Source organism: Brassica rapa, chromosome A09, assembly GCF_000309985.2.
Source record: "Brassica rapa cultivar Chiifu-401-42 chromosome A09, CAAS_Brap_v3.01, whole genome shotgun sequence".
NCBI lineage: Eukaryota > Viridiplantae > Streptophyta > Magnoliopsida > Brassicales > Brassicaceae > Brassica > Brassica rapa.
The window spans coordinates 11,486,770-11,513,413 of NC_024803.2; the positions used below are offsets into that span (position 1 = coordinate 11,486,770).

At 31.8% G+C, this 26,644-nt stretch overlaps 4 protein-coding genes and 1 long non-coding RNA gene across 6 annotated transcripts; 3 read left to right on the forward strand and 2 right to left on the reverse strand.

Moving 5' to 3' along the window:
• Nucleotides 1-2,663: 2,663 nt before the first annotated feature.
• LOC117127896 lies at nucleotides 2,664-8,694 on the reverse strand. The gene is made up of 2 exons (XR_004450862.1): nucleotides 7,802-8,694; nucleotides 2,664-7,662 (listed from the first exon to the last, which is right to left on the reverse strand). It is a non-coding gene; the product is annotated as an uncharacterized LOC117127896 (long non-coding RNA).
• A 244-nt stretch (nucleotides 8,695-8,938) lies between these two features.
• LOC103838634 (transcription factor TCP8) lies at nucleotides 8,939-21,165 on the forward strand. Its single transcript, XM_009115085.3, has 2 exons — nucleotides 8,939-8,958; nucleotides 19,595-21,165. The coding sequence occupies exon 2, from the start codon at nucleotides 19,742-19,744 to the stop codon at nucleotides 20,924-20,926; it is 1,185 nt and encodes a 394-aa protein (XP_009113333.1). The 5' UTR covers nucleotides 8,939-8,958; nucleotides 19,595-19,741; the 3' UTR covers nucleotides 20,927-21,165.
• Nucleotides 9,260-11,504, reverse strand: LOC103838632. The gene has a single exon (XM_009115083.3). It carries the CDS (start codon nucleotides 10,725-10,727, stop codon nucleotides 9,471-9,473), a length of 1,257 nt encoding a protein of 418 aa, XP_009113331.1. The 5' UTR covers nucleotides 10,728-11,504; the 3' UTR covers nucleotides 9,260-9,470.
• Nucleotides 12,811-15,378, forward strand: LOC103838633 (uncharacterized protein At4g06598). 2 transcript variants are annotated; one of them, XM_009115084.3, is made up of 5 exons: nucleotides 12,811-13,066; nucleotides 13,568-14,285; nucleotides 14,380-14,455; nucleotides 14,534-14,660; nucleotides 14,738-15,378. In XM_009115084.3, exons 2-5 carry the CDS (start codon nucleotides 13,576-13,578, stop codon nucleotides 14,944-14,946), a joined length of 1,122 nt encoding a protein of 373 aa, XP_009113332.2. In that variant the 5' UTR covers nucleotides 12,811-13,066; nucleotides 13,568-13,575; the 3' UTR covers nucleotides 14,947-15,378. The 2 variants fall into 2 exon arrangements, with proteins under 2 accessions (XP_009113332.2, XP_033134693.1); XM_033278802.1 differs by having other exon boundaries at nucleotides 14,746-15,378.
• Nucleotides 21,166-23,706: 2,541 nt separating the features above from the next.
• On the forward strand, nucleotides 23,707-26,538 carry LOC103838635 (ATP phosphoribosyltransferase 1, chloroplastic). The gene is made up of 11 exons (XM_009115086.3): nucleotides 23,707-24,087; nucleotides 24,300-24,359; nucleotides 24,452-24,565; nucleotides 24,642-24,707; nucleotides 24,794-24,901; nucleotides 25,010-25,093; nucleotides 25,456-25,557; nucleotides 25,643-25,756; nucleotides 25,837-25,917; nucleotides 26,004-26,123; nucleotides 26,217-26,538. The coding sequence occupies exons 1-11, from the start codon at nucleotides 23,809-23,811 to the stop codon at nucleotides 26,310-26,312; spliced, it is 1,224 nt and encodes a 407-aa protein (XP_009113334.1). The 5' UTR covers nucleotides 23,707-23,808; the 3' UTR covers nucleotides 26,313-26,538.
• Nucleotides 26,539-26,644: the final 106 nt, after the last annotated feature.

Here is a 26,644-nt window from a genome sequence, read left to right on the forward strand (position 1 = left end):
TTGGGAGCATTAAGAGCTTCAAATTGGTTGTTCATGGTGGTTGTGGTATTGATGACAATGGCAATCTTGTAATTACTTGAAGATGATGAGGGTGAGAGAGTAAAAATGTCATTTTCGAAAAAAAAAAAAAAAAAAAAATTGATGGCATTTTCGTAAATTATATGAACTTGTGGGGTGAATAGGGCAAAACCAATTTTCAAAAAAAAGGGAGGTTAGTTTTGTGTTTGACTTTAAGTTGTAGGTCAATTTTGCAAAAACCCCATTTTTTTATTCATATAACTATTTATTTCATTAAGTTTTAAAAATAGAAATGGTAAAAAGGACAAAAAGGGACAAAAATGTTTTACACCAAAGGGAGAAGGAGGCTGGATTTCCGTTTTGGCAAATTTCCCATAAAAATAAATAAATATCAATATGAAGCAAACTAAACAAAATAAGATGCTTCTTTATGTTAAAAAAGTTAGTTACAACATTTATACATGTAATTCCATTTTTGCTGATAGTCGTTTTGGATAGTGTTAGATTTTCTTCTCTTTCCACATCTTTTGAAATTTGTATCAGTCAATCACAATTTATTTGCTATCAAATACAATTTCGTTAAGCATGCAAAGCCAGATAAAAAAAACAATAGAGATTTTTGAAGAGTAACATAAAAAACAATTTCATATTTTCGTTGTTGAAAAGAGAAATTCTATATATAAATTATAATTTGAGCGTTGAAGAGTTTTTCCCTTTATATAGTTTTTTCCCCGTGTTCACAATTGAAATCAAATAATTTTAATAAGCAAAACCATATATTTTATTTGTTGGTGTCAAACTTTGTACTCATAAAATTTTATGAATTTTTTTTTATTTTGCATCAGTAAAAAATCTAAATAAAGAAACGAAGAAAATGATAGAAAGAGACAAAATCAAGAGAGAAAAAATCAAATAGAATGAAAAAATTAATAGATTGAAAGTTATATGGAAGAAGATAAAACAAGTTAATTATGGTGGTTATCTTTGAACGTGGTGTTGATAGTTTTTTGATGGTGTGGGTGATTGGAGAAAAAGATTTTTGTTATATATTAGTATTTTAGAAAATTTAGAATCAAAAATATATTTTCTTTTTTATTGATTTTAATTTTTTTGAAACATATTCCATGTGTCAGGATTTGATTTTGTGAAGTGACTTGTGATTTAGTATATAAAATATTATATTAATTTATCTTAACATCAAAATAATATTTTACTACATAATGTGCATAGCTTGGATGAAACCTATTATATTTTGAAAATTTTAAATGAACGGATTTTTAGTGAATTGAATGTTTGTTAATTTATTTTTATGGATTTATTTTTAGCTAAGATTTTTTATGTTTCATAATCAAACTTTTTATAAGTTTTATTTTAGCTGACTAAAATCAACTCATTTTATAATCAAACTTAAGTAAACCAAATCAAATCAAATTAGTCTGAACTGAAATAAACTCAAACCAATCCAAAGTTAGTTCAAGGGAGATTGGTTGGAGTTTTATAAAACTCTTATTAACCAAACTGAATCAAACTCAACCACACAAATTCACCAAAGAGTGGAGAGGGAAATACATAGTTTCATTTTTTAGTCCAACATATGAACAAAAAAGAATACAAAACATAACCAAGAAGCAAACATGGAGAATCATCTCAAACAAGATTTTTGATTATTTTTATTTGAATTTTGTTTGATTGTTTAACTCTATGAAGATAAATTTCAAAAAAAAGTTTAGTTTAATTGTTTGATTTTATGTTGATTGTTGAACTTCTTGTGAATACATCTCAAATAAGTATTTATTAGTTTATTTGTTTGAACAATAAAAGTAAACTTATTGATTTTGATTTTATGTTTGATTGTTTAACTCAAAGGAAACTTATTTCAAATATGTTTATAATTGTTTTGTTGTTTGAGATGACTCTTTCTAGAATTAAACTATCAACCATAAATCGAAAAAAACAATTAAAACAATGTGTGAGATGATTCTCCATTAAGATAAACAATGACCAAAAAATTAAAATCCTATTTGAAATTTAAAAAGTATTAAAAGTTGATCAATAAAACAATTGAAATCATATTTAAGATGCATCTCCTTAGATTTAAACAATCAACAACATTCTAACATTAAAAAAATAAACGTAAAGATTAAGATGACTCTCCCTAGAATCAAATAATAAACTAAAAATCGAATAAAAATGAAAATCTTATTTGAGATTACTCTACATGTTTGCCTCTTTGATTCTATGTTTTGAATATTGGTAAGATTTTGAAAATTCATTGATAACTGGTACAACTAAGAAAAATCATATAGTGTAATAGTGTGTGTTAACATTCGCTTTTTGATGTATTTGTGCTATGTGAAGGATATCATGGTTTTTTAAGCTATGTCTAAGGCTCGGCAAATTTGGTTGTTGCAAACATTACATATTGTAAAGTGGAAGAATCTTTGAGTCTTGTATGCTTCGTAATTTCTTTCTTTTAATTTTATTTTTGTTTTCATTGTTTTCTTATCTAAAGATTTAAAAAGTTTTTGTTTTACAATTATTTTTGTATTACTCTAATGTTGTTAATCTATTCGTAAACTATGTAGATAACATAAAGATTATGATCAAAGATTCATATTATTGTATCTATATTCTATTGTTGGATAAAATCACGTTCAATGATTAAGCTGGAGATAGTTGATTGTTTTTATATCCACAACATGATTGAATTTTCTTTTTTTCTTTTCTAAAGCTTAATTGTATTTCATATATACATTACATTACATTTCTAAAACTTTGACAAGTGTATTGACATCATTACGTGTGCTTCAAATTAATGATGGCAATACATTTGTCAAAGTTTTTCTATATTGTTTACTAAATGCTAATTAACAGAAATTAAAATAAATTTTATACTTGTAAAACAATATATCAAGTTAGAATTAACTCAATAAATTAGCTAAAACGTAATTTCACACAAATTGATACATACATTAACCAAAAATAGAGAAAATTATATTTGACTTCACATTTTCAGTCTAAAAGATGAAAAAAAAATACAAAACATAATTTCATGTTTTCAGTCCAAATGTTGAACAAAAATTAGGAGAAGTATTCAAGTTAAACAAAACATAAAAAAATAAGCATACATGAAGATTCATATCAATTTGTGTTCAACTCTAATGAGAGTCTTAAATATGATTATAATTGTTATGTTGTTTAATTTCTAGTTGATTTTTTAATACCATAAAGAATCATTTCAATCATGATTTTAGTTTTGTTGTTGTTTGAAATGACTCTTTTTTTATTTAAAGTAAAAAATAATCAAATATTGTTTGTAATAGTTTTTGATAGAATTAAACAATCAACTAGAAATCAAAGAACAAAACAATTATATATAGTCATATTTAAGGAGACTCCCCCTTAAATTAATCAATCAACTAGAAATCAAAGAACAAAACAATTATATATAGTCATATTTAAGGAGACTCCCCCTTAAATTAATCAATCAACCAAAATTTGAACAACAAAACAATAAAATCTATTTGAGATGTCCTTCCATAGAATAAAAAAGACCAACCAATATTCAAAAAATAATTAAAATCACGTTCTGTATGACTCTCCCTAAAATTAAATAATCAACATAAATCAAATAACAAAATAATTAAAATCTTATTTCAGATATGTGTCCATGTTTGGTTCTTTGTTTATGTGTTTTCAAAGTTTGAAGATTTTGAAAGTGTATTGACATTTGGTAGAACGAAGTATATGATAAAACTTTCTCTAAGCCAATCCTCCATATTTTATTGCAAGCATTACATGTGAGAATATGGAAGAAACTTACTCTTTTTATGCTTCATATTGTTTATATTACATCTTTGTTTTATTGGTTCCATAACTAATAATTTACAAGATTTGTCGTTTCAAAAATATGATCTCACTCTAATGTTGTTAATTTATGCACATGATGTGTAGATAGCAAAATAAGTGAGATCAAAGATTCATGTTATTTGTATCTTTAGTACCGAAACTTTTTGTAAAGCAACATGCTAGGATAAGGCTGAAAATGTTTGATTGTTTTCATATCTTTAAAAATGATTTAGTTTTATATTTATTTTCTAAGCTCATTTTATGCTTAGATGTAAAATATATGGCACACCTAGTGATAGCACATAAATCTAAACAGCAATTTTTTTTACTATTTGCCAGTTGCAAAAAAATTAGAGTCAACGTAATAATTATATTTCAAACAAATAAAAAATATATAAAGTGTATGCGATATGAAAATTGCAATCGATTTTTCATTAAATTTTCTTCATTTTTTTACAAGAGGTAAAAAGAAAGTTATTGTTTCACACAATAAAATGAACAACTCAAGTAAAAAAATTTAGTTTATAGGACTATTCATGTATCATAATATTTTGCTTTACAAATAAAATTGGTATTCAAAGAAAATGTTTAATTAATTCTACAAGTATTTGTATTTGGCATGTTTATTTTTTGACTTACATTTGATTCTGAAAATTGTGACTTTAAAAAAAAATCAATTGTTATATGCTTAACAGAAACGTTATGGTGTTTTTGAATTTGGTACCATTTTAATGGTAAATTCAGAATCAAAATAATATGTATTTAATTCATAAATTTCTCTTAATCAACATATTTATTCCCAATTATTATTATGCATAAATAGATCAAATTATAATTAAATATGCAATATTTTGATTTTAAAATAACTTCACATATCCAAAGAACTCAACACAAACTGACAAAATAAAATAAAATATAAAATATATACATAATGTCAAATTTTCAGTCTAAACTACGAACAAGAATTAAGAAAAATCATAAATTGATGTTTAGACTGTAAATGTTGAACAAAAATTCAAAAAAAAAACTTTCATGCTAAATAGAACATAGAAATTAACAATCATTCACGGAGAGTCATCTTTAACAATATTATAATTATTTTGATTTGATTTTGGTTTAATTTTTAACTTCATGGGCATACATCTCAAACAAGATTTTAGTTGTTATATTCTTTGATTTTTTGTTGATTTTTTAACTCAAAAGATAGTCATGTCAAACATGATTATAACTATTTTTTTTTGCCTGAGAATACCCAGAATTAAAATATCACCCATAAATCAAGCAACAAAATAATTAAAATCCTGTTTGAGATGATTTTTAATTGAATTAAAAATCAACAAAAATTCAAACAACAAAATAGTAAAAATCCTATTGGAGATGACTCTCTATTGAAAAGAATTAACAAAAAATTGAATAACAAATCAATTTTTTTTTTGAGATGTCTCTTCATGGAATTAAACAATTAACAAAGCAATTTATGTCATGTTTGTGATTACTTCGTCTAAGCTATATGCTTTTCCTCAAGTAAATCTTAAATATTTTTATTAAATATACTAGGGAGGTCTGCGCTACACGCAGGATTTGATGGATCAGTTTTTTAAAAGATATGATTTTGTGTAAATATTTTTTATGTTAAGTTAAGTGTGAGTATGATTATGTTGTCTACACTAAAATTCAATTATATAACTAAAAATGATCGAAACCTTAGTATTTTGCTGTTTTAATCTTGAATTGTAAGCTTTTATAGTGCTTTAAGTTTTATAACACTATAAATACATAAATTAATCGGGTTCGATCAAAAGAGAATGAGATCGAGTTTTCTAATACCATTGCATACTTTTTTGTGAGGGTTTATAAAATAGTGGCGAATGAGGTTTTTGTTTAGAGGAACTCTCTGTCAAAGTTATTAAAGTTTTTGTGGAATGTTAGTAATTGATATTATTAACAATTGTTGTTGTTTTTTAGCCTTTATTTGTTTCTTTTGTATGTTATTTTTGGTTATATTTGATTATATATTATGTAATTAATCGTACAAATAAGTTTATTAATAAGGAAAATATGGAGAAATAAGAAATAAAAAAGGTAAAAAGCGACAAATGTATTATTTTAAATGGACAAACTGAGTACAACTTCTTGTACCTGAAAATGGGAAACATTTTGACTAAAATATTGTGTCTCGACATGTAGGGCATCTTATTTTTGGGATGTGACGTATTTGTTGATATCAAATATATTATTTTTGTGTATGTTTTTCTTGTATGTTCATTTGGTTGTGAGTGTGATTATGTTAAGCGATCAGTTTTATCTACAGAAAATTTCTATACAATTGACAATAATATTAATTGATATCTTTTTTATTTATGTTGTAAAAAACCTTGTTTAACTAATAAAAAATAATATCATAAAAATAGTAGGTTTATTTTCATTTTTGAATGTTTTTCTATCATCATTATAATCAGTAAATTAAATAAAATTACTGGGAATTGTAATTGAGATTGTACTTATAGATTATGAATTGTTTTTTCTTGTAATTTTTTTAATCCACTATGAGTTTTAGTTTATTTTATATATTTTCTTTTAAATATTTTGGTTTTAGTTAATAAGAAAAATATATAATTGCTTCACAGTAAAACTATTTTTTAAATTGAGGTAGATTGTATTAAAACATTTATTAGATGAACTATACCATCGAAACTGATTAGAATATTTATTTAACAATATTATTATTCAGTTTCAGCTTATAAAGAGTGATTGTCTTATTTATTCTATTACCTTTTCTGTATTTTTCATTGGTTATACTGAGTAATCTATTATTTTATTTTAAAATTTTACCATAATTTTATTATGGAACAAAAATATATATTAGACACAAACAGCAAAATAAAACAACAATTATATACCACATAATGATTCAATAAATGAATGTAACTTGATCCAAAATTATATCACATTATATACTTTTAACATGATAAATATATTATATCATTGTTGTTTTATTTTGTTGTTTGTGTCTATATTTTCTTAATATTTTTTTATATTTAAATATAGGGGTGAATTGTTGTATACTATGTTTCAAAATTCGTTGAGTGCTTTGTGGGTTTAATGTTTCCTTGTTATGATTGTGATGCATGGGCTCATGCTAGTTAGTGTGGACGTGTGTGTTGTGGAATTCTAAGTTACGATGTTAATTTGCATTGCATTGCAAGGAATTATTATATGATTACGGTTGAAGGTTTAATTATTACAGTCCAAGTTTGAGTGTGTACGACCAAATTTTGTTTGATAACCAAGTTAAGATCCGATTAAATAAAGGTACTGGAAACATTAAAAGTTTAACAGAATAGGGATAATTATAAAAGAAATTCAGAAATTTAAAACTTGGCACGTAAATGGATCTTCGTGCTTGGTCGAATGGTATGGTTAGGTTATCATCTCCAAGAACATCTCCACCTGCTTGTAGCAGTGCTTGGATCTTTACCACTTTCTCCTCTAGGCTCCTGTAAGCAGGTGACACAGACAAATTGCTTAAGGCAGAAGAGGTAGAAGACAACGATGATATTTGTTTCTCTTTTCTTTGAGTAATGCCAATGTTTTGGGATTTGTATGGCCCTGTTTCCTCGGATGTGTCTTCCAGTGTTTTAAGCTCAGTACCAACATCTTCAACCTTTGCATCCTCCGATGCTTTTGATGAAGATTCTGACTGAAAGGTTTTATTGACTCCCCGCCACCTTATGTATCATGTCAGATAAAAGCTGCCAAGAAAGTCACCTTCTGCTCCTCGATCATCACCTGCTCCTGTTGTTCAAGGAGAATAAGTTTTACATCTTCAAATATGGTGAAAATATAATTAGAATCTCCAATGAATGTTACTGAAGTATTCAGATCCAGGCATCCGACTGAAGAGCTTAAACATCAAATGTTTAAAGAATACTACCATAGAAAACTCAGTGGGAAGTTGATAAGTGTCCCAGATCTCCAGTATTACAAGGCAGCAAGTTTGTAAGCTCTAGCAGCAGCCTCTTCATCATATGCTCCCGCCAAGTGTATAAGTAGCGGTTAAATCCAATCTGATACCAACTATGTTCGGTTACACAAAAAAACACAATGAATACCTTCAAAGCTTATAGCTTACCTAGATAAAGCTGATGCGGCGAAATTTGCATCAACGATGAAAATATTTAAGGAAAACAAAGAAAATAGATCAGCTTTGTCGGATGTGGAGAGAAATGTTGGTCGGATGTGAAAAAAAAGAAAGATAAACCTTGTTTTCCCTTCTTGTTCTGGTTTTAGTTCCATGTACTTTTATCTTCTCTCAAAGGTGAGCTTCACAATGACATGTCCATCTATTTGTACATACAAAAATTCAAGAAACAATACACATCAGTATCTCCTACTGCTATGTAAGATAGTACATTCAATTCTTGTCTCAATGAGACATGGTCGGCAACGAAATAATTGTCAGAGCATTCAATGATTCCAGAAGACTCAGCATCTCTGAATCAAACAATCACATCACCAATCATAAGTTCAATTTCTCTGATGTCAGATTACACAATATGAAATTCAAAATCGAATCACTCCATCCTCATCCGGATCATAAACAACATTGTTTTAAGAACCTTTGGATGGGGTTCTTCACAAAAGTAGTAGACCCCATAACTATATACACACATATAACATTTACATACACACATATGCATTTTAAGAACTCCAATGGGTAGAACCCCGATTGGAGGTGCTCTAAGTTGTCTAGATATTTTAAATGAAACGATGCGTATAGGTGATAAGGACACGTGTCGACCTCTGGAAACACTATTTGATGACGGAAAAAGGCTTCTTTATAATAATAGATATATATGATATATTTGGCTATCTGCCTCTGTATAAGTATATATTTTATCATCAAATGTCAATAAAATAATTAATATATTTTATATTGTCAATAAGACATGCCTCTTTGTATCATTTGTTCCCATATGCAACTGGTTGAGGGTGTTTCTCTCAATGAGACTAATAGCAACATCTTGCGCAACAACATAGGGCCTTCGCATGGTGACCATTAAACCGCAAAATCTCTCTCTCTCTCTCTCTATATATATATATATATATATATGTTATTGTTACTATTAGAATTGCAGTGCAGTTGTTCTGCATGTTATCATTTTGATCCATAATGATTAACTAATTTGCACTATTTACAGACTCAATCGAGTCTTGATTAAATTTTTTATGTTGATGTAAAAAAAAGGAACAAGAATTTAGTTTCAATTGGCAACTATAGTCTACAAAATCTCATGGAGATGTGAATCCGTATATTCTAATTTAAGACAATACTTTTAGTAGAGATTTTTTTTTGTCTGGTTAATTATGCTGTTACATACTTTTATTAGAGATTATAATGAACTTTAATTAAACTCATTAGATCCCCAAACCATACAACATCATAAAATACTTTAAACACAACAATACATTGATGATCACAAGATTTAACAAAAGAAAAAAAGAAAATTGACAATAGATAAAGAAAGAAAACATAAATATAACAAAATAAAAGAGACTGGTTTATGAATATTCTCTCAAGTCAGTCTCCATGTCCTTTAACTTCAACCCCACCATTGATGCACAGCAACACCTTCATCTCTAAGTTTGCCATATAGAGCCAAACACTCCCAATAAGCCCTACCACTCTTACTCTGCATCTTCCTCCTTCCCCTTAGCGCTAAACCCTTTGGCTTGCACTCCAAGAAAAGCTCATCCACCATTTTTATCGACTTGTTCCTCATCATCTCCTCCACCACTTCGGCCTCTGCCTTCATTACCACGTATTCCTCATCCTTCACATTCTCTTTCAGCCACTCCGTTATCCCCATATTTTCAGACTCTATGCTCATCTCATCGTTTACTGTCTGAATCTTGTACATCTCAAACCTCAGCTTCCTTGTTGGGTAATTCTTAACAAACCATTCTGTTCCGCTGCTTCCTTTTCCATCACCCACATCGATAAATACCCGCCTCGAGTAACTCTCGAGGTCCAAACTATCTCCCATAAGGTCCGGGAGGTACCTTGTCCGTTTCAAGTAGGTTCTTGATTTCCTTGAAGCTGCTCTTGGTGGTTCAAGGAGAACATCTTCTAGCTTACTCAAAGCTCTTTTCTTGGCCTCCTCATCTGTGATAGTGAGGAGCTTTCTCCCAGTGGCGCCTATGCTCTGTTTTTGCTCTGTTTTTCTCATCGCCATCACCGTGTAGTCGGAGCTCCTCATGTAGACTATTTCGTAGTTTAAATGTTTTAAGAAATGTGTAGGAAGATCATGATGGTTGAGTTGGACGGTGAGGATACCTCCAACTTTGAGAGTCCTGTCTAGAAACTCAACAGAGTCAATGTGACGAGAATGTGCAAAGGCAAAATCAAAGGTCTCGCTTGGGACCATTCTCTTCATCTCCTCATCGGTTGCAGATACAACATGCACCTCGGTTTCGATGATTGTTTGAGAGTATGAAGTACCAGTGACCTCACCATCTCCTTCGCTAAGGAGGAGTGCTTTATCTCCAAGTTTAAAGAGACCTTCCTTCTCTAAGTCATTAAGAAGCGAAGGCAATAGCCTGTGGTGGTCGGGTTCAACCGATTTAGATGCAGCGGTTGCATCAGTTTCATGCTTAAGCAGACTCAACCAAGTAAATGACAGAAACAACAAAGCCAAAAGGGTTGATCTCATAAAGAGACTCAAGACTTCAGAACGAGAAGCCTTGGGGGAAGAATCCTCAGAGCCAAGAGAATAGCTCGAACCGTCTTTCTTTTTCAAGAGGTAGTGAAAATGCTTTTGACACATTGAGTGAATGTTTTGGACAGTAACAAACACCATTTTTTTTTATGTTTTTGCTATGTCTTAAAAGCTGAGAGACAAAGGGGAGCGTGCCCAAAAGTGAAGTTGATAGCTTATAGGAAAAAGAGAAGAGAAGAGAAAGCTAAAAGAGAATCAAAAGGAATTATAAGAATAAAAGAAAAAGAAGAAAATAGAGAGAGAGAGAGAAGAGATGGTTAGAGAAAGGCGAGACTAGCGGTTGCAGAACCTAGCGGCTGTATGATTCCCACCGGTAAGAGAAACGCGGCTACTCTTCAAATTAGACCAAAGGGACATCAACTGCCTCATTCTCTCTATCGCCATTGCGGTTATACCTCTTTCTTACTCTCAATCTGCTATTTCATCATTAAGACACACACACAAATATATATGGTTTTCTTTTGTTTAAATATAAGTTTATGTCTGGTTTTCAATGAATCCTCAGATGTTGCTTTACATTCTTTTAGGATAAACTCAAGAAAGCAACATATGGGATGAAAAAGAGATAGAGAGCAGAAAAAAGGTTTTTGTTGAATTGATCTCTGTGAGTTCTTGAGGCCTAAGTTTTTTTTTTGTTCCGCAAGAAGTGAGAGAGAGTTAGATTGAAAATATAAAGGGGGGTTTCTGTTTTGTTTAAGCCTTTGTTTACGCCATGCCTCTATCTATTTTAAGATAATTTCCTCTAAATTGATTATGGGTTAAAACTTGTTTTGCAAGTAACCTCACCACCCTCCTTTATTAGGATGTCCACATCAGTACTAACTCATTCCAGTTCTTAGCTGTTTTGACTCTGTTATAGGTGAGCGTGGATAATGTATATGTTTTTACTATGTTTATTGGGTAAGCGTGAAGAATACAAGTTGAGCGCGACCTTTTTATACGGGTACTAAATTATCTTTACCTAAAACTATATGAAAAACCTCATAAATATAACAGCTCCAAATGTGTATACGGAATCGAACCGACAGATAGGCCTAACCAAAACCGAAAGTTGAAATTTTACAACTCACTAACCATCACCAAATTTCGACCATTAAAGCTCATAATCAAAGCAGCTTTTGGTCATATCTGTGATTACACCGTCTACCTTAACATCAAAAATGTGTAATCACATATCGACTAAACAAAAATAAAACTTCATGAATGTCATGAATCAGTTGGTGAATGACTGAGTCATATAGAACATTCAAGATGGTCCTCATTAACAGCCTACCCAAGGGCCGGCTCAAATGGGCCATTGGGCAAAATAGCTTTAAATTTTTCTCACTTATATTTATAGATAATTTGAAAACAATTGGGCTTCTATTTCTAATTTTTTTTTTTGTAAACTGGACTCTTTTTCCAATACCAGTTTTGCAAAAAAATTTGGGTCCTGGGGCCAGACTCTTTTGCCCCTATACCTCAGCTGGCCCACCCAGTTCTTTTTCACTAATCACTCAACCCGTAGCTCCTTGGCACAATCCCAGCTTTTGGCTGCCTATATTTTCCTTGGTTAAGACCATACTTGCCAAAAAAACTCCTAATCTGTTCTATTCTTTTTTTTAGGATACTCCTTAACTCAAACTCCAAGACAATTGCGGAATTTTGTCTTACAGAGCCTTACCTGAGTTAGTATGAAGCAAAGATATAACTTTTCATCATAAGTTTCGTATTATGTTTGAATCATAGGACAAAAAATCAAAGTATATCTCACCTTTATGGACTGACGTGAGATTGATAAACAAAGTGTTTCTAATGGAGGATAAAATGGAAGCTTTACAAATTATGATTGGATTAAATGCATGTCGTATTTAACGTTTGAAAATTTTGTCCCTCATAATAAAACTCTTTAGCCACTGAGCACTTTAAACCTCAAATGAAATCGGTTGACTGATGCGGGTTTATTTGATCCGTGGGCTTCCCAAATTGACAAACACCATGTAACCCAAAGGCATATCCGGTTTGATGTTCGTTCCAATTTTTAAATTACTGTATTAATCATTTGTATTTGAATCACAAAACCGCGAGAATGAAAACATCGGGGTTAAAAGTAAATATGATAAAAGTACTTGGGAGGACTTTTAAATAACGAAAATAAAGGGAAAAGGCCTAAGATAAAAGGGCCGAAAGAAAAAAAAAAGGCCGAGGTCAAAAAAGAGAAAGCCTTTGGTTTCCTTTTTTCCAGAACTAAAATTGCTCTTCCTCGAGAGTCAATTGATACTTCTCCATCATCAACGATAAGAGACAGATAGGCAACAGAGTTTCATTACAGATTCCACCACCCCCAACGACCTTCTTGTACGGACCAAACTCCTCCCCAATCATCATTCTCAACTCCTTCGATTCGGATCCATTCTCTCAATCCTCGATTTCTCCGACTGGTTAGTTTTCTTTTATTTTTTTGTTTGTTTGAAATAGAATCGATTATCGGAAAATGGAAGACGAATCTACATCATTTCTGGGTTTCACTTACTTTTTTTTAATGGATTCTCGATTCTTTTGTCTTTGATTGATTGTTTGACTGCTGGAAAATGTTTTTTTTTTAAATTGATTTAGATAACTAAGAGAGCTTGTAATCACTTTGACGAGTCTGAAAACAAAGTGTGTATGTTAATCTAGCGTAATGAGACAGCTACTTGATGAGCTGGTCTGAATGCGTCTCTGCTATTTCGATGTGCTGTAAATGTCACCTTTTTATTTCCCCAAAAAAAAAAAGAAATTTTGTGGAGAATTCATTAAACATAAGTTTTAAGATTTTCTGCATTGATCTAATAGTAACAAAAACATATATATATATATTGGTACCATTCAGTGTCTTTTTGTTATGTGTTTAAGTAGTCAGATCTGATTTAAGAAAGCTTTGTGGTTATGGGTGTTATTAGGTAGAGAAATGGCTAGCTCAAAGGGAACACAGAGTGTGAAAGACTTGATGCACCCAGGCAAAAACGCTTTGCTCCCTCCAAAGATTCCGTTTCCTACCGTTTCAGCACCATACTCAGAGTATATCCCGCTTGGTTCAAGGCACCACGGTCACAAACTTAATGATGAGAAACCGCACCACCACCACCACCATCAGCGGACTTCCTCCGAGAGCGATTTGGTAGAAGAGCCTCCCTTCTGGCTAGATGATCTTCTCAATGAGCCAGAGAGTCCTGTTCGCAAATGCGGTCATCGGCGTTCGTCCAGTGACTCTTACGCTTACCTAGACATGGCTAATGCGAAAAACATTAGCTTGACTCTCCAAAACGATTTCAGCTATAGGAACACAGGTTCTTCCACTCAAAGAGGAGGGGTTCATGAGCTTGATTGGAACCAAAATGCTGCCTTCTACTCTGATTCTAATTTTTTAAATCAGACGAATCGACAGAGGGATTCTTTGGTGGCAGCATCTGGTCCTCGTCCTTCTTGGCAACCTTTCACTAGAGAGAGTGTTGGTGGAAAACACATGGGATCATCATCATATATGCCTCAAGAAGCACCAGAGACAAAGAACTACGCCAAAACTCTTTCCCATGACGCTAAAAAGTTCTCTCCTGAGCAAAAACACTCCAATGCTCAGCCTGTGACTTGTGATGCTGACAATACAAGACGTGCCAAACAGTATGTCATCTCTTTACTCCTTGATTGGTCTTATTGATAATTGTCTATATTTCCCATTATCATAACATGGTTTATTTATTGTTGCTTGCTGTAGGCAATTTGCACAACGATCACGGGTCCGTAAGCTCCAGTACATATCTGAACTAGAAAGGACTGTACAAGCATTGCAGGTAATGTTTTTAAAATAAATTCGAGAATAAACAATTTTGGGGAGCACTAAAGTATGTTTTCGTTGGTAAAAACTATAGGCAGAAGGCTCAAAAGTTTCAGCTGATCTTGATTTTCTCAATCAGCGGAATCTTATTCTCAGTATGGAAAATAAAGCTCTCAAGCAGCGTCTAGAAAGTATAGCTCAGGAGAAGCTGATCAAACAAAGTAAGTTTCTCTAATCCGATGCATGAGTTTTTGAAGTGTTATCTAGTTAATCAACTCATGAGTTATTTATTCTCTAGTGGAACAGGAGCTGTTGGAGAAGGAAATTGGAAGACTACGTGCTCTGTATCAGCAGCAGCAACAACAACAAACTCAACAACCACCAGCGAGTCACAAACGTGCCAGTAGCAAAGATCTCGACTCTCAGTTCTCGAGTCTTTCCTTAAACAGCAAGGATTCCAACTCTAGCCGCGACTCTGTATCAGTGACGAGTCAATTTCACTTTTAGTCAATGAATCTCTCTCTACCACCAACTGGTTCATTAGATCTTTAAGGGCCTGGCGTTTCAACAAGAGCAGGTCAATCACTTTTTCCGTTTCCTGTATTATTTCCAGCACTTGCTTTTGGTGGGTTTAGTTGGAAGATCAAGACACCTCGACTTCATTTATCTGGTGATTGTTGTAGCGACTTGTGCTGTGGGACGAATGTATCGGAACCCTGACAATAGTAGTAACACTGATATGTGGAGTTGTACTATGATATCTACTGTCTGTTTGTTTGTTTGTATTTTATGTTACTGGTAAAATGGTGCATCCCCTTCGAGTGAATGCTTCATGTAAAGTTGATGACATTCTCTGTTGTAAGGTCTTTCAAGTGTCGAGTCGAGATATTTTATTGCTTCAGAATTTGCCTTGGTACTTGTATCTTCATTTATATGCTTTTTCACTATTCTGTCTAGAATTTTAGAAAAAGGTGGATTTTACATTGAACCAAAATGTGGATTTTACAAAATTGTCTTCATTTGTTTTTTTCTTTAAAATATTTAAAATTCAATCTGTTATATTTTATTATTAGTTTATATATTTTATCATATGCAATGCTTTGATAAAATTATAATACCATATAAGCTAAATTTTCATATTTTTTTTGACATCAAGCTAAATTTTCATAATATAAATGAAATAGTATTTCTTCTTGAAAATAGAGACTCAAATATATCATTTATCTCTAATTTTTATTACATTTTTTTTCAAAATTTTCATATGTCTATATTTAATTTCATAAGTGACTCGTGCTTTAATAATAAAAAGATGATATTATCATATTTTATAATAGTTTTTAGTTTTCAATCTTGCTATGGGGCACTATGCACAAATCTCTTTACAAAAACTACATAAAGAATTTAAACCAGTTCTTTGTTTTCGAAGAAACTCTTCACTTCAATCGGTATTTTCCACAGAAAATAAACATGAGATAACAATATAAATTTTTATTTAATAAATACAGTTAGTTATATTTTAAATTTATATTTGTTAGAATGTAAATATTTTTTTATAATTTTATATATTATGAATCTAGTATATATTTTAAAGTTTCTATTAATTTATAGTTTTTATTACTGTTTGTTATTTTATTTGGTTAAATCAGGTACCATCAAATACAAGAACACACATGTTTCAATTTTTATATTACAAAAAAATAACATACATAAAATCATTTTAATTTTAAATTTTTCTAATATAAATTGTTTTATAAGATTTTTGGTCTAGTATTCATCATTATTTTTCATTTAAATTTATAATCAATATATTTTATTTATAATTAATTATTTCTTTCTTAGTAAACTTTCACTAAATATTTAAAAAATGTATCTACTTATTTTATGTTTTAAAAATAGCTCAATAACATATTGATTTATTATAATATATAAATATATATATATATATGAAACTATATAGAATATTTCTATTGATATAATTTTTAATTATAAAATTAAAACATATATTTTAGATATAATTATTGTAACAATATATACCTTAAATAGCGAGCTCAATAAATTTTATTTTAAAAATATCAATACAATTTTATTAAAATATTATTATTTAAAAAGAAATTTACAAACAAAAATTTATAAAAGATATTTGGGTCCAAAGAGTTATTCATTCACTGAAATAATTATATAACACGAAACTAAATATTTTGACTCACTTTATTTATCTATTAAATTATAGGTTATGTTTATTTTCAAAAAAAAAATATTTTTTTTATGAAACTCTTAAATTTGTTTTACTGTTTAAGAATCAGTTATAAATCGATAAAATACAATCCTAAATAACTAAATCCAAATTTTTCTTAGATCTTAAATACACTTAAATATTTTTCTTTGTAAGTTATTATGCAAATAAACTAAAGGAAGTTATGGGATAAAATAATTTTTGATCAAGTTAGATTTTGTTTAAATAGTCGTTTAATATTTATGTATTTTAAGTTATTGTTAAATAGTAAACTCAAGCAAACTATACACATACTTATGATTAAAAAAGAATCATAAGTATGTGTATATAGAAATCTGGAATTTTTTTGAACTTTAAAATTTGAAATTTTATTAAACAGAAAAATATAATAAAACATTAATTTTATATACATATGATGTAATACACGAAGCAACAATTTTAAGTGCATTTGTAATTTATTTCCAACGATATTTACCTAATAAAACAAATTGATGATGTTTACCTAATTTAAATAAAACAAAAGGTATCGGATACCCATTTAATAAATTAACACGAAAAATATCAAAGGAAAAGGTGAATGATACGGAGGTAGATTGGAATGAGCTGTCCCCACCTGCAAAGAAACGCACGCTTCACTGTCTAAAAGATGCTCATCTGTTCTCTCACTTTGACAAATCCATTAAACATTTGTGTTTGTGTCTCTTTCTCTCTCTGGGTCCCTCTACTTCCATAGACATAATATGTCACATATTACATACATGTCTTCGACTTCAACCCAATTTTCTTTTTCTTTTTTTCAAGTTAGAACTTAGAATGCATGTAGTTGTTGTACGGACTATATAATTATAGGAATTGAATCATTTAGATTCGTATTTTTGTTGAAAAGTTTTCGGAAAGACACCATACGATTGAATATGAATTATTATATTTTGTTTTCAACAAATATAATCAATTGAAAATGGTTCGAAAACTCAAACCATAAGTACATAACGAATATATATCATATTTTTTTCCAATATGTACTATATTATCTACTTTTGAATTTACATTCCTATAAATAATTCCGATAAAAGGTCTATTTTTTTACTGTATCCAAAATAGTTTATATATTGCAAATTTCATTATCATTGTTAGGTTAATCATGGAGAACAAACCCAACAATTCATATATTTATATACAATTCCTGAAAATTCAAAAAAAAAAGATTTAGAATAAACCCAAAAAATGTATACAATCCTCTAAAACAAATAAAGAATTAACATAAGCAATCACAAGGACCTTAAACTCAAGACATTTAAAGAATATTTCGGATATGATTTTGAATATTGCATATTGATAATATGGCTCATGTAAATTAACTCAGTCTCTAAAAAGAATTCGGAGGTTTCAACCGAAAACTTTGTGACGTCCAAGTCATGCGTTTTCACTGAGAGTAATATATTCCCAAAGATATGAGATCTATAAGTGAGAAATCATGTTCGAAGATTAGACATTCTATATTCATATGTGGTTAGTGGGTTGAAACTCTCTTTTAAAGAATTCATGGAGTTATTGATATATGTAACTAGTACCTCTCTGACTTGGTGGTGAGTACCTCTCCCATGAGCCTCCTTTGAATTTGTTATTTATAGGAGGATGAGGATCGTTTAGTGACTCTCTATGAGAGGATTTTTCCTTTCCGATTTGTTTCATCGCTCATTCTAAGTATAGTATAGGTAGCCCAACTTGGAATATGGTAAATTTCTAACGTGCATACCTGACATTTTTGTTTTATCATCAACTAAAACAGACACGTACTGAATCTGAAAACCAAATCTAGAGTTCTGAATCCATAAAATTGTCTCTGATAAAATATACTTCATTAACCAAATATTTGAAGTGATTTAATGTTTAAGGGATTTTTAATAATTATGAAGATTTGGGTTCAATTTAGGAAAAGATGAATGCATTCATAAAATAAATTGTATTAAGTGGGTAATCAAAATAGTTCATGTATTATTGTAGCAAATTTAAATTATTTCAGATATTTTAAGGGAATAATTCTCCCTGGTTTATAAGGAATATTATTAATTTGAAACGTTAATTATGTTAAATGTATACTTTAAAACAATGTGAAACATTATGAAACACATACAACTAATCATATATGATTATTCATAGTTTAGTTTTTTTTCTAAAAACAATTCCTTGTTAAAATAAATTATTCATGTCTGATAACAAATCAACAATTAATGAAAATGTTTCATCAATAAATAGCATCATGTATTTAATTTTAGTAATCGATTGATAGCTACATAATCAAACTATGTTTTTAAAATTGAGAGATTTGAAAACTAACTCTTAGATCCGATTGTAATGGTTATAGCTTTAAAAATTTTGTTGTAGAAAAAAATCTGATGTGGCTTTAAACTTTTGGTTTTACAAAGCAGCTGTATGTTATTTTAAAAACTGTGATTGTGAAATTTTTATTAAAATTTGATTGCTGTAAATTTAGTGCTATAGAAATAAATGGGGCTGTGGACAATACCCTTTAGACTCATAAGTTAGAACCTTGAGTATGATCATACGATTACTATCCCTTCATCAAATCTTAAACAAATTGACTTAAAAACCGTCATTGTGAAAACAATTATCTGTGTTTGGAAGAGAGAAAGAAAGACAAAATATAAATTTTAAACTTGGGTGGTTTTGGTTCGGAAGAGACACTCAAAAATAATGAAGGCCAAGTCATTTTCGTCGAGTGAGGAGTGTTTAAATATTTTGTTACCTAATTAATTTCGTTAATATGATAAACACTCCAATTAATAAATGATTATTGTTCTAATGACGGCAAAAAAAAAAAAAAAACTTTTCAAATATAATAATTCCACTTGCAGGAAAAGTCTTCCACCTGCTTTTACATCATCAAACCCTTTTTCTCATCTCTCTCTCTCTAGGGAAGAAGACAAGAGTCAAAACACAGGAAGCAATACGAACGCGACAATCCGAGCATCCATGGCCGTTTCTTCCTCTCTCACCAAACCCTAATTCCAATTTCCTCCCCTTTCTCTCTCCTTTTCCATATATCAAATGGATCTCTCCGACGACGCCGCCGCCGCCAGAGGAGGTTCTCGCCATCTAGTCGATCCCTCTCTTTCAATCGTCCCCAGATCTACTCCTCCCGAAGACCCCACGACCTCCTCCCCAGCGACAGCGGCGGCGACTACTTCCGGAGTTGTAACGAAACGTTCGACGAAAGACCGCCACACGAAAGTCGACGGAAGAGGGCGGCGAATCAGGATGCCGGCTCTCTGCGCCGCTAGGGTTTTCCAGCTAACGAGAGAGCTCGGGCACAAGTCCGACGGAGAAACCATCGAGTGGCTTCTCCAGCAAGCTGAGCCGGCGATAGTCGCCGCTACTGGCACCGGAACCATCCCGGCCAACTTCTCCTCTCTGAGCGTCTCGCTCCGAAGCAGCGGCTCGACTCTCTCCGCGCCGCCGTCGAAGTCGGTGCCTCTCTACGGCGCTCTCGGGCTGACTCACCATCAGTACGAGGAGCAAGGAGGGGCGTTTGGTGCTCACACGCCGCCGCTTCTAGGGTTTCATCACCATCTCCAACAGCATCAACAACAGCAACATCATCAACAAGCTCCGGCGGAAACGATTCCGGGTCCCGACGGCGAGAGTTTCTCGAGGAAACGGTATAGATCGGTTGATTCGTCGAAGGAGGACGGTGAAGGGAAGCAAAACGAGAACAAATCTTTGAAGGAAAGCGAACCTCCGGCGGCTGCCACGGGGGCGCCGATGTGGGCGGTGGCTCCGACGAATAGGTCCGCCGGTGGGAACACCTTTTGGATGCTTCCGGTACCAACCACCGCCGCCGGGAATCAGCCAGCTGCTATGGAGAGCAGCAGCAACGCCAGCCGTGCGCATATGTGGCCGTTCGGAGGCGGCGGCGCCGGAGCTGGGGGAGGAGGTGCGACTCATTTTATGGCGGGAACGGGGTTTAGTTTTCCGATGGATCAGTACAGAGGAAGTCCGCTTCAGTTAGGTTCCTTCTTGGCTCAGCCGCAGCAACCGAATCAGAATATAGGTTTGAGTATACCGGACTCTAATCTTGGGGTGCTTGCCGCTTTGAACGCGGCGTATCCGAGAGGTGGAAACGCAAACGCGGAACAAGTGAACAATGCCGTGGAACATCAAGAGAAGCAGCAGCCACAACAGAGCGATCAGGATGATGATAGTAGAGATGAGAATTCAAATAGCGATGGGTGATTGATGACTAATCTTATGAAGCATTGAATTTGGTAAGAGTTTAATTTAAAACGTTTGTAGCGGTTTGAATATTTGTTGCGAGGTTTGTGTGAAGTTTGATTATTTGTTTCGAGGTTTGTGTGTGTTGTAGTACTAGTAGTCTTTAGAGAAGAATTTGTGTGTGAATGAATTGTTTCATGAGAAGAGAATGTTTTCATTGTATAGGAGGAATGATGGATGGGACCGTGATTTTTTTTCTCTGTGTTTCTTATATTTTCGAGGATTAGTTTTGCATGCTTAAATTAGAAAAATCCTACGACCGTTGCATTTAATCGCAACTTGACCTATTTTCAACTGGGCAAATCTCTAAAATAGCACCTTTCTAATTTTATATCAGAAAAATAGCACTCAAAAACTAAAATGACCAAAATATTATTTTATCTTTTGAAAAATTTAAATTTTTTATTTTTTAAAATTTGAAATCTTATCCCCAAAACCTTACTTCTCAACTCTAAACCCTAAAACATAAACTCTAAACCCTAAATTCTAAACCCTAAACTCTACCCCTTGAATGCTATTTTTGTGACTTTTGGCCTTGAATTCTAGTTTTGGAACAAAAACTTGATTTAGTGCTATTTTGGTATTTTTCTCTTTTCAACTCCTGAATTGATTATTTAACAACAATCAAAACACAATTGAGATACTTTTTGGGTGCTTTTAAAAAAATTACATGATCTTTGTGGTTGGAGACATGGGTTTCATCGACGCATGTGAATTTTATAACTATTTTAACATGCAACCTCAGCATTGATTTTTTTCAAAAACAAGAAAAAAACCTCAGCATTGATTTTTTTCAAAAACAAAAAGAAAACCTCGGCATTGATTCTTTATGATTGAATATTTAGACTTATAATTCAAGATAATATTATTTAATTGTGGTTACTGAATTGACAACAATTACCATCGGATTCGATTGTTTCAGGCGTTTAATATTATTATTTTATACTAGTTGATGTCCTGCACCTTCTGCAAATTAATATATTTATACATTTAACAATTTTTAATTCTAAAATTTATTTTTATAAAATAATAATTATTAAATTAGATACAACTTTTAAATTATTTATAAATTATAAATTTAAATATTCATATTGGTAATCAATGTATTAAAGTATGTTATTTTGTTTCATATTTTTATTTATGTGATGTAGACTTTGGATCAAAATCTTTTTTATAGTAATAACTAAATTAGGAAATTTTGTATTTGAAACTAACATATATTATATTTGGACTGAAAAGAAATCATGTGGTGCTAAAAAGATTATAAAAAAAATCACAAATATAAAACATTAACTAAATAACAATAGTTTAAGAGTGTTCAATATGGTAAAATCGAACCATTCAAAAACGAACCAAACCGAAATAGAGAAAATAGTTTGGATTTGGAAGGATCGAGGATGTTATTTTAAAAAAACAAAATAATATTAATCATTAAAATTATAAAATGAGAGAAAAGTAATGATGATATTATTGGTAGATATTGTTAATATCTAGTTATTAATTCCTAAATATCATGATAATTATATATTAAAATATATTTTTTAGAAAATATTAGTATATATATATATCGGTATAATAGATTAATTATTAATTATTTTAAATATCATAATAAATGTATAAATATCAAAATAAATAAATTAAATAATAATATAAATTAAACTAATGGTTTATCCTAAAATTATGGAAATATGAAAAATAAGAAAATTAACTAAGGAAACCGATTAATTCATATATATTAGTATACTTATATATAAATTTTATAATAATCTGTATTTGATCAATATTTTCAGTAAAAATCAGAGAAATAGCTATAATATTAGTCATTAGATTTATAAAATGAGAGAAAAATAATGATGATATGTATTAATTAAATGTCCTAAATCATGATAATTATATATTAAAATATATTTTATAAAAAATATTAGTATATATATCGGTAAAATAGATTCGGGTTTATTAATTATTTTAAATATCATGATAAAAATATAGATATCAAAATAAAAAAAATTAATAATAATATTAATTAAGCTAATGATTTATCCTAAAATCATGGAAAAGATGACAAGTAAGCAAATTAAATAAAATCATGGAGAATATGATAAATAAGCCAAATTACTTCATAAATAATAGTATAGATTTAATAGTCTAAAACAAATATTTTTCCTCATTACCTATTTTTAACGTCTACAAGCCATATTATTTCCGAATGTAAAATGATTTAGATTTTTTAATTGTTTCACAAAGATAAATTTTTTATATTTTAAAGTATTTTTTAATATTTAAGAAAAACATTAAATGAAAATATTTGAATTGATTGAGGTTTAGTCATTTATAAACCCAACGCACGACATCACGACATTAGCAAACATCAAACCCTTATAATTAGAACCCATCTAGAAATAAATAGGCATTTGCCTAGGACCCCTTATAATGTAAAAAAAACGAGACCCCTAATCCCTAATTTTTTTGTATTTAGTAAATATAATCAGTAGATTTTACCAGATTTCAGATCTAGTTTTTGTTTGAAACTTTTTTGTTATAATCTGTTTTAATTGAGCTATTTAGATAAAGATTATGTCAGGTTTTAGGTTGAAAAGCCCTTAATATTAGATCTGAGTTGAGTTATTGTGGTTGAATTTGTTAAAAAAAAAAGATGGATAAAATAAAACATTTTGTATTTTTCATTTAAAAATAATGATTTTTGAATAAATCAAAATATAAGAGATCCAAAACTTTTTGTTTTGTTTTTGTTTTTAGAGCCTCTAGAGTGAGGCATCAAGAATCTGTAATCAGTATCTGCTCTCGGCTGCCGCCTCCCTTCTTTCACTCTAACCACCACAACAATGTCTATCCTTCTCCCCACCAATTTACAACAATACCCTTCTCCCTCCCTCTCCCCTTCCACTCCACTCCTCTCCCCGTCTCCTTCCTCCGCCTTCTCCTTCCTCGGAACTCGCCGTAGATGCCTCAGATTCGTCACTTCCTCCGTCGCCTCCCTTCAATCCTCCGTCGCGATCGGTTCCGCCCCCGCTCGCGCCGCTGTTGTTGTGGAGAGAGACCAGATTCGTCTTGGTCTCCCTAGCAAGGGTCGCATGGCCGCCGACGCCATCGATCTTCTCAAAGTGAGAATCAATCAAAATGGATCTTTGTATGGTGTTTGAATAGTGATTATCTTGATACAGTTACTGACGCTGCTTAAGTAACCTCGTTATGATTCTAATACTCTGTTTGCGCTTACGATTATTGGTGTTTTTAAAAGATCGAATCTTGGCTACTTCGTTGAAGCTAGAAGAAGCTGAATCTTCCTATTTGTTTGTTTATTTCTTATGTGCAGGACTGTCAACTGTTTGTCAAACAAGTCAATCCTAGGCAATACGTTGCACAAATCCCCCAGGTGTGCATTCAAGGCGAACTCAGTGCCTGCATTTTTATGGTTTTTGTGTTTGGTTTGATGGCTTATATTTGTAATGTTTACTTTTCCTCCAGTTACCAAACACTGAAGTCTGGTTCCAACGGCCAAAAGACATTGTCAGGAAGTTACTTTCAGGAGATCTGGATCTCGGTATCGTTGGTCTTGACACTCTTAGTGAATATGGTCAGGTAAGTGCTTTGATATCATGTTTTGAGTTGTTTGATTTCCTTTTTTAATTTAGATGTTTGAATTTTCCTTTTTTAGGGAGATGAAGATCTTATCGTTGTCCATGAAGCTCTCAACTTTGGAGACTGCCATCTCTCCATTGCGGTATGCTCTTCTTATCTATTGTGTTTTGGGGTCTATGTATCATTACCGCAGATGGGTATCTTATTGCGTGTCTCAAATGATCTCAGATACCCAACTATGGGATTTTCGAGAACATTAATTCTCTCAAGGAGCTAGCAGAAATGCCACAATGGAGTGAGGAGAGACCATTGCGCGTTGCTACTGGCTTCACTTATGTATGAGTTACAGATTCTCCTTTTGGCGCGCCGTTGTCAATAATTTTCTCTCAGGATGTTATCTAGCTTCAAAATAATATTTGGGAATGATTCAACTGGTTTCTGCAGCTCGGCCCCAAATTTATGAAAGAAAATGGTATAAAGCATGTGGCCTTTTCAACTGCGGACGGAGCACTGGAGGCAGCTCCTGCGGTGAGATTACTCTATTAAAGTCTTTCTTCAACACTAGGCTGATAACGAGTCTTCCATATGAATATAAAAGACGTCAACTTCTGCGTAGACATGATTACATCTTGTGTAGTAATGTGTTAGATCCATCTACATGGTTGCTATCTCTAACCTTCGTTGTTTGTTAGAGGTTATTCCTCTAGTCTAGTCTGAACTTAGAATAATGGAAAGACTATGTGCTGTTTCTGGAGGATAATCTCGATAAGCTTATAATGTCCTGACTCAATATCTTACTATTAGGCTGTGACGTGAAAGATTTTTCTAGCCGTGCAAGCAGCCTTAGACATGATTCTTTTGTGTTGACACATATTTTTCTTGTTAATTAGATGGGTATAGCTGATGCCATATTGGATCTTGTGAGTAGTGGGACAACACTCAAAGAGAACAACTTAAAAGAGATCGAAGGAGGCGTTGTGCTGGAAAGTCAGGTGATGCGAAGTTTCTTTTTACTGGAATCTGCATATAATCTATTACTTGTCATTATTACTGATCATTTCTTTGTAAAACTTTCAGGCGGTACTTGTGGCAAGCCGAAGAGCATTGACCGACAGAAAAGGAGCGTTAAACACAGTACACGAGATTCTGGAGAGATTGGAGGCCCATCTGAAGGCAGATGGCCAGTTCACTGTACGCACTTTGTTCTTAGTGATGATTTTTTTCCACTTATTCTTGCTTTCACTTTCGTTTCTCTAATATTTTCATTCCAGGTTGTTGCCAACATGAGAGGAAATAGTGCTGAGGAAGTGGCTGAGCGTGTGTTGAGCCAACCATCATTGTCAGGACTGCAGGTAAAGTTTCAGAATGGTGCGGAGTTCTGAAGGTTTGGTTTAAGCGTTTCCCACTGATTGTTTATGGCTTCTCTTGTATTGAGCAGGGACCAACAATAAGCCCAGTTTACTGTAAACAAGATGGAAAAGTATCGATTGACTACTATGCCATTGTGATTTGTGTCCCAAAGAAGGCCTTATACGAGTCTGTGAAGCAACTTAGAGCGGTAAGTAATTCCTGCTGTCTCTTGCTTACTAATTTCACTTCAATGTTGGATTGCTTGTTGGTTCTCTAATCACCTTCACCAATGTTACTGCAGGTTGGAGGCAGTGGGGTATTAGTTTCACCTCTTACCTACATTTTTGATGAGGATACTCCAAGATGGGGTCAACTCCTTACAAACCTCAAACTTTAAATGTATTGGTAAAGAAGATGCATAAGATGAACAAGTTTTAAGAAGACCCTTTGGTTTAAATCTATGGGCTGGTACCTTTTTGTCAACTTTATAGTTCTGTCTTCTTTTTTTCTCGTTGCTGTTGTAACTTTTACCTTGCTTTTTCTGTATGGATCGTACACATTGTTGTTTTATCTGTTAGAAACAATAATAAGAAAATAAAAGATGCTGTTTTTTTCCTGCTGCTCACAACAGGCTCGCTGTTAGGGGGGTTATTTGTGTCTAGAAAGGCAAGTGAAGTTGATCCTTTTCATACTGATTTGATCATTTATGTTTAGTTTCTCTGCAATGGT